Here is a 12,253-nt window from a genome sequence, read left to right as displayed (position 1 = left end):
TGCTTAAAGCGTGCAGCTAATCGCCAGGCCTATCGCATCAAGCATCATGCTATGCAATGCACAGTTAGTTTTCTTTCTAATTAATTGGTATCACATATAACTCAATCTATATTCTTGTTAGCCACTTCACATGAATTTTCCGAAGCTCTTTGAAGCTCTCACCAAGGAGCGTGCTAATGCGGGTAAACAAACTGTCAAGCAAGTCCGTACAAAGGCAAAGAGTTCTGCTGAGTCAAGTGATAACGTCCCCAATATCGGTGAGGGCCTCAAGCAGGAGCAGATAACTGATTACACTTTGCCAAAGATGACGAAAAAACATCAAGCTGCTATTGATCTTGCTCTCTTCAAGCTCGTCTTGTGCTGTGCTTTGCCCTTTTCGTTCGTGAGCAATCCCTGGCTGGTCAGTTTCTTGTTGATTGCTATCCCTGGATATTGCACCCCGGAGCGGACTTCCTTCTTTATTGAGCATATTGCGATACAATTTGCTTTGTTTCTCGAGGCTTTGGCTAAATTCTTGGATGGACGTCAATATCTCACTCTCTCATTTGATGGCTGGAGTTCTCGAGGGCATGATGAGATCTACACATTCCACACCACTCTTCCCAGTCGATGTTCTGTTTTCACATCTGGGCATGTCTACAGAGGGATATCAGTTACCGGCTCTACTCTGGTTGACACAATCAAGAAAGAAGTATTCCATCGCTACACAGCTAAAGCTTATAGTGCAGCAACTAGTGACAGTGGTCCCAATGTCCGAGCCAGCAAGAAAGCACTTGTAAAGGAGTTTCCATGGCTCCTGAGCATATATGACCCATGCCACAATTTGAACCTCTTCCTCAAGGATATTGGTGTTTTATTCAAAGCGGTGAGTGCTCTGAACTGTTGACCACTGTATATTACCTTACTCACATTATTCTAGGAGCTGGCTATCATATCTGCCATATCAAACTATTTTGGCCAATCTAATATAGGTACTGCGCAACTTGCAGCTGAACGCGAGAGACAAGGAATTACTCAAGGCATGAAATCGGCATCTGAGACACGATTTGGAACTACGCATCAACAAGCCAAAGCAGTTATGAGGTGTATGCCTGCAATTGTGCAGTGTGTGACCTCTGGTGCTATCGTCTTCCAGACCAAAGCAGTATGTAAAATTTATCCAACATTAAGCGTAGTCTGATAATACTCCTCCAGACGAAAAAGCTGACAACATACCTCACACCTGGTCCAGCGCATTTTTATTTCCTTTCTCAAGTGGACTCAATGGTCAAACTCCTCGAGGGCGCTGCTAATGGCATCACCACACTTGAGGGTCAAAATACGAATTGTGCCGACGTCTTCTATGTTTGGGTGACGATTGCATGGCACCTTGAACACGTCCTAGGCAGCCCAACGCTTGGTCTGGAGACATGGCGCCAACAAGTGATTGAAATATACAACAAGCGATTCTCGCAAATGATGTCTGAGTCGTCCCATGGGGTCTTTTTGCTCGCATACTTTCTCCATCCTCGTATGTGTCTCATGATATACTTATTTCAAGGTGTTATTCTTTGCTGATGTGGTCCTTTCAGTGTACTTCCTTCGTGGTGGGCTTCAACTTAATTTACCCGATCTGAAAGATGGAGAGACCTTGAGAAAAGAAATGTACCCTTTATTGTTGAAAGAGCTGATCAACTCGGCATTGGCTATCCTCAAAGGTGAACAGATACGCATGGAGAAGAAAAGTGGTAGAAGCTCAGAAGCAGCACGCCTTGTACAACAAATTATTGGCTGGATCTATGGCCAACCCCCATTCCAGCAGCGTGCATACTTCAAAAACAAGGACTCCGCCCTCAAGTACTGGCAGATGGTCAGCAACGACTCAAATGCTGATGTACTTGCTGTAAGTTATGCTGAGATACACCTCACGTTAATCGCTTGAGTTGCTTATTTTAATTCCAGAAAATCGGCACAATAATCTTCTCAATCTCACCTTCAGAACTCTGTGATGAACGTACAGCTTCTCTGCTTGGATGGATTAACTCGGCCAGACGAAGCTCCATGACACCGGAGAACCTCATCCAATGTGCCCAGTTATCACAGTGGTACAAGAATGGTTTGACCGAAGGCACATACACTCATACTGCTGCCGGAAACGTTAAGCTCTCCAGCATGGATGGACAACCTACCCTCCTTTCTACACCAACACTCATGGATCTTTTGAATGACGACCGTGTTACAGATAATGGACCAGAGCAAGAAGCTGCATCAGATGTTCTTTTCAGCCACCCAGACCCTTATGACCTCGAAGAAACAGATTGTGTTGATCAAACCATTGCTACTGATCAAGATCAACCTGAACAGCAATCACCAGTGGCTCGGAGCTCTACTTGCTGGGCCATAACAACCTATGTCAAATTGGACAGCCCAGCTGTTGCTGGTCTCATCCAACCTTCGAAGGACACGCTTTCCGATTCCCACGACTCTCAGAAGCAGGCAGAAGAGATCGTAAAGGTCGATGATAATGACGATTGGAGTGCTGAGGACTTTTTGATGATTTCTAACTAATTCTAACATTTCTAACCTGTTATTAATTCATTTCTAACACGTTAGTAACTGTTATTGGGTAGTTTGTTATTAACTCTTGTTATAAATGGCGCCTTGAGCGTTGCTATTTCTAACCTAACCTAACACGGGCAAAATAATTTCTACCACAGCGCTACACCCAGCTACTGGACCTGCAGAGCTAGTTACTGGCCGTCGGGGTCTGCATGGTCCACGAGAATCCACAGCTGCCATTTCATCAGTTCTAGACAATCCTTTGTGAATCATCTATCAGAAGAAAATATACAAGAAGACTTTCCCGTGACCATTTGAAGCTGAATGGGTAGACCTTCAGAATGAATATCCAGATTTTATCATCACTCAAATATCACAGCTGGGTCCTGTTTCAGTTGTGTCTGCCCAGACTTGTTTTATGCAATCTCAGCTTGCTGTAAAAGAAGATTGCCAGGCTGGCATTGTTACAGATGCCTCGTACAGTTTCTGAGCTTCTCGCAACAATCTCCTCATTACAAGTTCTATCTATTGCCAAAAACTAGAGGAATAGATTCCTGCTCTTATCTCATATGCAAATGGAGCTACCACAGCCCATTACTAGATACACTTTCTTGCTTTGTTCAACACCTTGAAGGCAGGTCTCACAGAAAATACAAGAACAGATTTATAACAATTTGATGGTGAATGTAAGAAAACATGATTTAATGATGCAGCATTTCTCATTGGTAGCCTTGACATGTGGTAGACTTCAGCCTCACTGAGCGTAATGGGTTTATTGCAGCTTTTATCCAGTTTTGGCAAGATCAAGACAATGACATTCACACTGTTGAAGAGCTTGAAGCTGCTGCACGCTCTTGCCTCAAAGGATGCCAGCAGCACTTTTGTGCTTCAGTACAGCAAGTTCAGAAAATTGTAAGTGCTGTATTCCCTGACCTGGCTCAGGCATTCAAAGAGTGTGCAAAGCATCTACTTCATGCTGGTACTGTTGACAATTTTGAAAACTCTGCTGCAGGCCTTGTTACAGACTTTCCAGCTATTAAGCCCTGGCTTGGTGGCTTCATGCCGATTGTATACAGATGTTTTTTTGCACCTGCACCAATATTTCTGATGAGCTATGGAGCCACCTTCCAGATACTATCAATGCTCAAGAGGCAATGCACCACAAAATGTATTCTAGTGTTGGCCAAAAGCACAATTTCATTCCTGGCTGGCAAGTACTGCGGGGCTTTCTGGCCAATCTTGAGCTGTGTGCTTCTGCTCGTTCATGTAAGTTTTGAATTTCCCCCTAAAACCCAACTGAAACCTTCACTATTTTTTATTCTTGTTAAAGGTGGGGTGTTAATCAGGCACAAACAAACTCACCAGTGGCAAGACAATAAAGAAAAATATGGACAAACCAAGCCAGGCCGAGATCCAGCCAGTAAAACACTATTTTCACGATCAGATTATGCTCCCCCCGAATCTTCAGGCCAACTTTGCCTAGAAGATCCAGACTTGGAGTCACATTCAAATGGAATGATAGCTACACCTACACCTAAATCTTGGCAAGTTTGTGTCAATAGCACACCACAGGAGAGCAAGACCTGCCAACCCACATATGCCTGGCTTGATAATTCTTGCTGGCTTGATACCCCTTTAGAACTCGTGTCTTGTTCCATCTTTCTTGTGAACTATCAGGCAAACTTTGGGCCTTGTACTCAGCCAGATACTCTTGATCATGACAGTTGTATGCAAGTCCTGGCTCATGCAATATTCAACTGGCACAATCTTAGCATCTCTTTGCCTGTTTCTGAGAAAATTCAGATATTATCAGAACAGCGTAATACTCTTCATTGTGACTTGATGGGGCTTGGTATTATCAAGTCTTTAAATGCATTTGGCAGCTTATGGGTGAGTACATTACACAAGTTGCTGTAGTATTGTGTTGTCTGCTTGACTTATATCAATATATTAGGGTTGGTTTGAACTGTTGCTTAATACACCTCAAGGTCGGCAGCCTACATTTCTGCATGCATATTTTCAAGCACACTCGGTGGTTATCCACTCATGCACAGGTCACTCTACAAACTCACTTGCTCTGCTCCAGTCAAATCACTGGCAAATCCCAGTTCTCCCTCAGCTCTCATTTTGTCATCAGTTTACTTGCAGCTTGGCAGTCAAGTGCATTGGATCGATAGAAACTTGGTTCAAGGGCAAGTTTTCTAGGCCCAATCACAGGTCTCTGGCAGCATGCTGGTGCCAACCACCATCTAGTGGTGTGTCATCAGCTGATGCTGGATGCCGAGGACAGGCCTCAGTGTACAAAATCTGCATTCATCTCCCTGTATCGCTAATTATCAAAATTGTGAACTCAGAGCATGAAGCTGATTTGTATTCTGGTGCACCTCAGTGGAACTGTCCTCTCTCGCTTAGGCCTCTTTCAAAGGCAGCAGGAAAAAAATCACAACTTGATTTTACCAACTCAGTGGCTGAGCATTTTATCATTCTGATAATCCTCACTTTACTGGAAGAGGTGTCACAGCAAATCAAAAGGTCTACTGCTATGATGGCAGGGATGGAGGTTCTGCCTTTGTTATCCCTCAGTTGTCTGTGCTGAAGCGCCTTGCTGGAACTGACACAAGTCTGGGGCTACCCAACACTGTGCATACATGTGCACTGCTTTATCATCTGGAGGGTGGAACTTCTACACAAAGACACTATGCCTTACAACAGACTGCTTTTCTCCAAGATGAACTCCATATCAGTTTAGAGGTAGCCTCAGCCAGTGTCACACCCATGCATCTCGGGTCAAACTCTGATTCATGTTTGCTCCTTCGGTACTGCTTCAGTATCTTTGGCAGCTACGGAGTAGATGCCAGCACACTCAAAAATTATCAGTCAGCATATTTTCTTGTGACCAACTCACTCCACATTCTACCTGTCATTACTTTACGCCTGTCATTATCCCGCAGTTACGCCTGTCATGTTTTTTTATTCTTACAACCTTCAGTCATCTTCAGTGATTACTTATGATACTCCACACTTATGCCAGTAGCTATGCAGAGCTTATCCAAAGATCCGGACTTATGATATAAATAGTGGTAGCATTTGACTTGTATTTAATAGTATGAATATCAATTTACTCCTGCCCCAACATTCCTGTGACCTTTGACATTCTTTTGTGTTTGTCATCTCTATCCAAATCATACTCCAAGTTGACTTGACATTGACTTGTCATCTCCATTGTACTCTGCTGTACTTAGCAACTTCTCCTTGCTTCTATGCACATCTCCTTTACCTTTGCTATCTCCAGTTCACCTCTGGTCCATCTCCATACTTTTTCATACCTTCGCTAGCATCTTTGGGACATGGTATCCCTAGTGGAGCATAGCTTGAATGTCCCAGTTCTCCCTGGGCAAACACGGTGTTGACAGCCAGTCTTCATGATGCTGATGATGTTATACCACATCCTCTTGGCATGTCTCCTACTCATAGCCAACTAATCAATGAGTCTTGTATTTTTTGCTCCCATAAACAGGGTGCTACCTTGAAATACTCTGCAATTGGGCCGCAGCATAATCCCATTACTCCTAAAGGCAACAGACAAGAGCTTCAACTTACCACAGGAATCTTTAGTACCACAGGCGTAGTTCAACATGGCAAGCATACAATGCGGATTAATTCCCCAGCTTCCTCAGCTGACCTAGAAATACATGATGCTCCATTTTCAATGGCAGCACCAATTCTCTGGGCAGCATCACCAGTCCGCCAGTCTGTTTGTGACTTGACATCAAACCTGGCAGCACAAACCCCATTGTTCAATGCAGCACCAACAACTTCACAAGCCCCTGCAGATGACACCACCATCAACTATTTTACCAAAACATATAGGAGACCTCCAGAATCTGCACCTTTTCCAATAGTGTGCCACTGTGGACTTGAAGGTAACGGGCATAAGTTGAATGTTAACAAGCCTGTTATCCTTTGTGATTCATGTCAAAATTGGTCACATCTTGCATACCAGCATGATAGCTGGATTAGTGACCTTGGCCCACATGCACTATTTGAGTGTGACAGTTGTTCTGCTTTAGAGGTCAAACATCTTCTTGGTGCTCGCATAGATAGGTGAGTGAAGTACCTCTCATCTAAACCAAATATTTCTTATGCAGGCCTTAGACCAAAGTGAGCAGTACAGGCCAAGCAAGACTTAGCTGTTCATCTCAAGTATGTGTTCTAACTCTTATCATTGACTTTCATTTATTAACTTTTATGTGTAGGCCTGGAAAAGGTGGTTTGGCTCGCTGGGGAAAGTATTGGTATCTGGTCCAACTTATTCAGCCCAAAGATTTCATGGGCAATGCATACTGGCAGGTGAAGTGGTGGCAGAGAAACATCTTTGAATTCACTCAGCCCACCCCAGGACTAGATGCGACAATTGTCCAGGAAGATATTGTGGATAGCCTGTGGGGTGAGGCTAAAGCCCAATAGCAGATATGGGTGAGCATATTACACCATCCATTAATATAATTGTAGTTGACACTGTCATCAATGACTAGCTGGGGCGATGGTGGCACTCTTGGAATGTTGACCTCAAGAATGATGAAAACACTCTTGGCAACTTCATGGACAGGGATTATGAGCCCAGGGAGGATATTGTTCAAGCACTACACCCTTATGCACATGATATTGCAAAGATGGTCAGCCAATGCGACTACCTGATCAATTTTCTGGAGCTACCTGCTGCAAGGTGGGTGTTTGAACATCCAGATGAAGTTCCTCCAATCCATGGAGGAAGTTTTTCAGCAAGCATGGCAGCCCAAGTGGCTAACCAGATTTTTCACAATGTACCTGAAGCACATGTTGACCACCAGGACTGGTTTAATAAGTGGCCGCATAGCCATGCATCAGCAATTATCTATGCATTGCTGCATGATAAGGAACTCTGCCAAGATACAGAATTTCCCCATAAAGCAGCTCCTGAGGTCCAGCAGCAGTGGCTTTGGTTCATGTCATGGAATCAACTGTATCAGGCTCGTCAAATGGAACTTACTGCAAATCTGTGAAAAAAAGATGTCAACCATGAAAGTCTCAAAATTCTAGAGGAGCGGATGTTTACCAGCACTCTTGAAGCTGGTGTGGCAGATTACAAACAGCAAACAGTGGGGCAGGGATGCAGGAGCCCATCAGGATCAATGTAATCTTTTTGCAGGGATGCCCGAGATGTGGGACGATGGGCATGAATTTGATGATGATAACTTCGAGGTTTGTTAGCCTTCAAACTGTGGTAACAACACTAAGGATTAGCAGGAAGGAAGCCAATATATTGAGGGAAGCGTGTCCAAAGAGCTCAAGCAGAAAACAGTACCATCCACAAAAACAAGACCAAAACCTCGGCAAAAGACAGTACACACTCACAAGGGTCTCAACATTGTGCATGACCAAGGTAAATGTGCTTTACCACCTGAGGACAACAGTTAATGAACTTGACAAACAGACCCAATTTGCCCAGGCCACCGTACGGGCACATGCCAGGGAATGTCAGGCTGAACAGTGTACCATTGACAGACTATGTACTGTTGAAGAACAGGCAAACAGTGTCATTGCCAGTGACACTGTAGTTACTGGAGCTGTAGAGTACAGCAATGTTCATGAGCCCAATTCAGCACACTGGCATGTGACATAGAACTCAGTGAGGTTGGCTCCATTGTATGCATACTATATGGAGATGGCATTGGTGGGGTTGCACAGTCCTGGGGACCTAGATGATTTGTGCAATGAGTACTGCAAAAGGAGGTACCATGCCCAGTGTGTACTGTACCTTCGTAGCCTCCATTGTATAGTATGTGCTGTCTATTGCATTGAGGAAGTTGTTGAATGAAGCAGCTAGATTGTGATTTTAGTATGTATGTACATCTGCACAATGTGTAATGACTAACCTTTAATCACAGCAAGATCATAGTGTGGATCAAGATCCATGATGTATTCAATGGCAATGAGCAGAAACCTTCATTTTCTCTGCCTCGCACAGCCTCGGGATGCTGCTCTTGTCATTGGGTGCATTGCCGCCAGTGCCTTTCCACTCTACACAACTTGAGCAAGACACATCAATACAACTGTAAATTGAATCTTCATTAGCGCCTGTCTACAGTAGAACAAGCCATTTGCAACATATTCAGCTGAGAGAAATGGCCTGGATTGAGGTTTAATCCTACCAACCCATAGTCACTATTCACACACGCATCAGCTCCCTTCCTTTGTCTTCCATAGACATGACCAGACACTTACAAAACAAGATATGACCAAACTCCTGATCATGGGTCATACTGGGTAGTGCCAGCAGCCCATACTGTACAATAACCAGTGTTGCACCTCCTGCTCTCTCACCCCCTCCATAATCACATCCATTGTGCTTGTGCGCACCCTCAATACCCCACTCACCATGTGCCACAGCGCCTATGTACCCGGTGCCCATGGCAGTTCTGAGGCCAACACCTCTCAGCCCCAATCCCGAGCCGGAGCCAGAAGCCTGGCCAATGGGCTGGTCGTCTGCATGCAATGGAGGTTGACAGTGTCATGCTCAGCGTGTGCCGGAGCATGGACAACAAGCAGCACAGACAGTGAACAACGCAGACAGCAAGCAACACGGTGGGTCTGCTGCAAACGTGGCCATCAACGTGCGCATGCCAATAGCCCAGGCAAGAGGATGGCAGCATTTGACGCAGGGGGTAGCTGGGCATTCAGCGCAGGAGGGGGGACTGGGGCATTTGATGCAGGTGGGACTAGGGCGTTTGACGCAGTGGAGGCTGAGGCATTCAGATCAGATGGGGCCGGGATGCTCAGCGGAGGTGGGGCTGGGGTATTTGACACAGGAGAGGCATTTGACACAATAGGGGTGTTTGACGCAAGAGGGGCATTCAACGCAGGAGGGGCATTTAATGCAGGAGGGGCATTTAATGCAGGAGGGGCTGGGGTGAACAAATGTATCCCCCCCATCATTCACTCACAGTACTAGTGCAATGGCATCTGGCCTCCCCAGCAGCAGTGTCAAGAGCAGCAACTGTGAGGTTCTGGAGGCCTGTATGATACCCTCTGTCATTCTTCATTTATTTTGGCTTAATTAAAATTTCTGCTCAAAATTTCAGTTACCACATGGGTTTTGGACTGTAAAACCCTCACCAAAATGGCATATGACTCGTCAGAAGCTGACATGGATGCGCTCATTGAGGACTTCGAAACTAAAGTATCCTCAAAAATATCCAGTGTATGTTCTGTGTTTAATGATTAATGATTAATGATAATGTGCTTATATTAATTTTTAATTAGTGTGAAGAACTCTTGAAGCAGGCCTGCCCTATACTCCAAAAGTATACTGATACTAATAAAAATGCAGTGGATGGGCTGCATTACTTATGGTCATTTGACTGTGCACTCAAAGAGGCACGTGCTATCAACGATAAGGTGGCAACACATCAGAACAAGCATTACGCAGTAAGTTTCTGTTAATATGTTGCATATTCTGGTAAAAAAACTATTTACTGTCAAGTTTACCATCTGGGTCTTCACGCAAGTGCCCATCTTCCATCTGTCAGCACAATGGTTTATGATTGGTCTGCAGGAGCATTTCCAAGAATCATTGAGCGTCAGCATCAGAAAGACTACAGGTGCGGTGCATGGAGGTGGTACACAGAAAGTGACCGGTCATTGCACAAAGGTACTCGGACATGGTCTGCTACTGCTACAAATAGTTATTTTGTTCTGCCCGAGAATGAGTCGGCTATTTTTATTTCAAGAAATGGTGAACACTGTAAATGCTTATTTAAATATTCTAGTAAATCCCCTGTTTATCAGCAGAAGGAAAACCACAGCTTGAGATGGCTGTAACATGTGATGTTCTTGGTCACACACCTTTTGCAGACCATCTATATATGTGACTAGCGGATGTAGCTAGTTATGCCTGCAATGATCAGTGTAATGTGTGAGTATGTGATCTTTTGGCTTATATTTTCTGGTTTATGCTTTGACTGACAATTATTTCAGCCTGATCATCTGGGTGTGATGATTCAGGCAGGTTACAATGCTGGACCACGGGATAGCTGTGTGTTTGGCTTGGCCAAAAGTTGGCTAAGGAAAATTTCTCCCACTCTTATGATTGCACATGACGAGGATGTGCTGGCCACCCTGAGTCTTCTCTGGTGTGCTGCAGGTGTGGTTGTGCCTTGCAATGTCATTGATCATATCAGTGCTAAGCTTGCTGCTCAGTCACTTCTAAACATGCAAACAAGAAACGTACCTGAAGGTGAGTATTTGGTATACAAAACTTCAAAACTATTAATAATTTTCTGCTGCTGTAGATATTGGCTGGTCCATTCAGGACCATGATGGTGTTGTATATCATTTTCCTCAGGTGCCTCATAGCCCCCCAGAGGAATATCTTTCTCAAGACTATGTGGTGTGAGTGTTTGTAAAGTTGAAGTATGATTGACAGGCTAATTATTGCTCATAAATTGCCAGCTGGGCTCACATTGTTCCAGCTTACTGTGATTTTGCGCTGTCATGGTGTGTCAATTTCCAGGTGGATTCTGGAGACATACCTACATGGCTGTTTGTTCACAGGCATGAGATCAACCCCAAACAGAATATGTCATTCGGACCTGGATTCCATGCCAGTCTGAGGTTAAGTCTATGAGGTCAGTTTGGAGTAGAAGCTCCTCAAGGTTGGACAAACTTAGGAGGACATAATTTGAATTTATTTGATATTTACCATTATTGCTTTGTTTCAAATGATCCGATAAAATGATAAAAACCATTCATAGAATTGTACTTCAACACTACAACATAGTATAATGGTGGCAACTAAATCAACTACAATAGAATATATGGGATGAACAGTAATGATGATACTATAACTATGGCTCAAATGGGCAGGACAATGGAACATCAACAAAACAAGAGAGGAGACAAGGGGAAAACACAGCAAGACAGGGATGTAGCAACAATTTCCCATCCAACATATGGAACTCACCTAGCCAGCAATACAGGGCCAAGCCACATCAAGTGAGTGTAAGGTACAGGAGGAAGGAGATGTAAGGGAAAGGAGATGTAAGGGAAAGGAGATGTAAGGGAAGAGGGAGGTGTAATGATGAAAGGGAAGGGAAAGATGGAGGGGATGAGTGGACATGGAACAGCAAAGGGACTTGCGATGGTGGTGGTGGTGAGGGAAGAAGAGAGAGGAAGCAAAAATTGAACTTCAACTTCTGCCTGGTAACCTGCACTGATTTGGTTGACTTTTTCTAAGTCCGCTCGCTTAGAGGGTGTGAAAATGGACTTAGCAAGAATTGGGGTGCATGAAAACAGGTCGTGTCTATGCAGTATGCTGCTCTAGGTCAAGCCGGCCTAGGACACGTTGCCAAGGATTGGTGGGTAGAGGTGGCCCAGATGCTTCGGTGTGGAAACGGGATTGAACTGATGTCTAATGTGGAAAGAACTGAGGCCAACACAGCAATATATACTTAACCTCGCTTACAGGTCTGATGGCAAACAGCCATGTACAGACTTTCCTGGTGGTGGAGGCAGCTTTGTTGAGGAGGGCTTGGGGGTAGTGGTAAAGCAGGCTTGTGGTACCATGCTTGCTTTCAAGCCAAACCTGAGCCATGGGACTACAGCTTGAGATGGTGCTCATTATCCCTCCTTGACCCTTGCATTCTCCAGGCGCATTCTTGACTGTTACCACCATGCT

The 12,253-nt window shown here is 44.6% G+C and overlaps 2 protein-coding genes across 2 annotated transcripts; both read left to right on the top strand.

The window, feature by feature from the left end:
* Nucleotides 1–718: 718 nt before the first annotated feature.
* On the top strand, nt 719–1,509 carry CONPUDRAFT_43330 (uncharacterized protein; the record flags this gene model as incomplete). Its single annotated transcript, XM_007765793.1, has 3 exons — nt 719–865; nt 920–1,126; nt 1,195–1,509. Coding segments are annotated over 3 exons (669 nt in total), but the record flags the coding sequence as incomplete, so codon positions are not given.
* A 7,447-nt stretch (nt 1,510–8,956) lies between these two features.
* CONPUDRAFT_70152 (uncharacterized protein) lies at nt 8,957–11,203 on the top strand (the record flags this gene model as incomplete). The annotated part of the gene is made up of 10 exons (XM_007765990.1): nt 8,957–9,497; nt 9,660–9,778; nt 9,841–10,005; nt 10,061–10,178; nt 10,308–10,321; nt 10,555–10,612; nt 10,721–10,813; nt 10,869–10,968; nt 11,029–11,073; nt 11,131–11,203. 10 exons carry the CDS (start codon nt 8,957–8,959, stop codon nt 11,201–11,203), a joined length of 1,326 nt encoding a protein of 441 aa, XP_007764180.1.
* Nucleotides 11,204–12,253: the final 1,050 nt, after the last annotated feature.

Source organism: Coniophora puteana (genome assembly GCF_000271625.1).
Source record: "Coniophora puteana RWD-64-598 SS2 unplaced genomic scaffold CONPUscaffold_2, whole genome shotgun sequence".
NCBI lineage: Eukaryota > Fungi > Basidiomycota > Agaricomycetes > Boletales > Coniophoraceae > Coniophora > Coniophora puteana.
The sequence above is the reverse complement of the archived record's forward strand: the minus strand, read 5'-3'. Positions and strand labels throughout refer to the sequence as shown.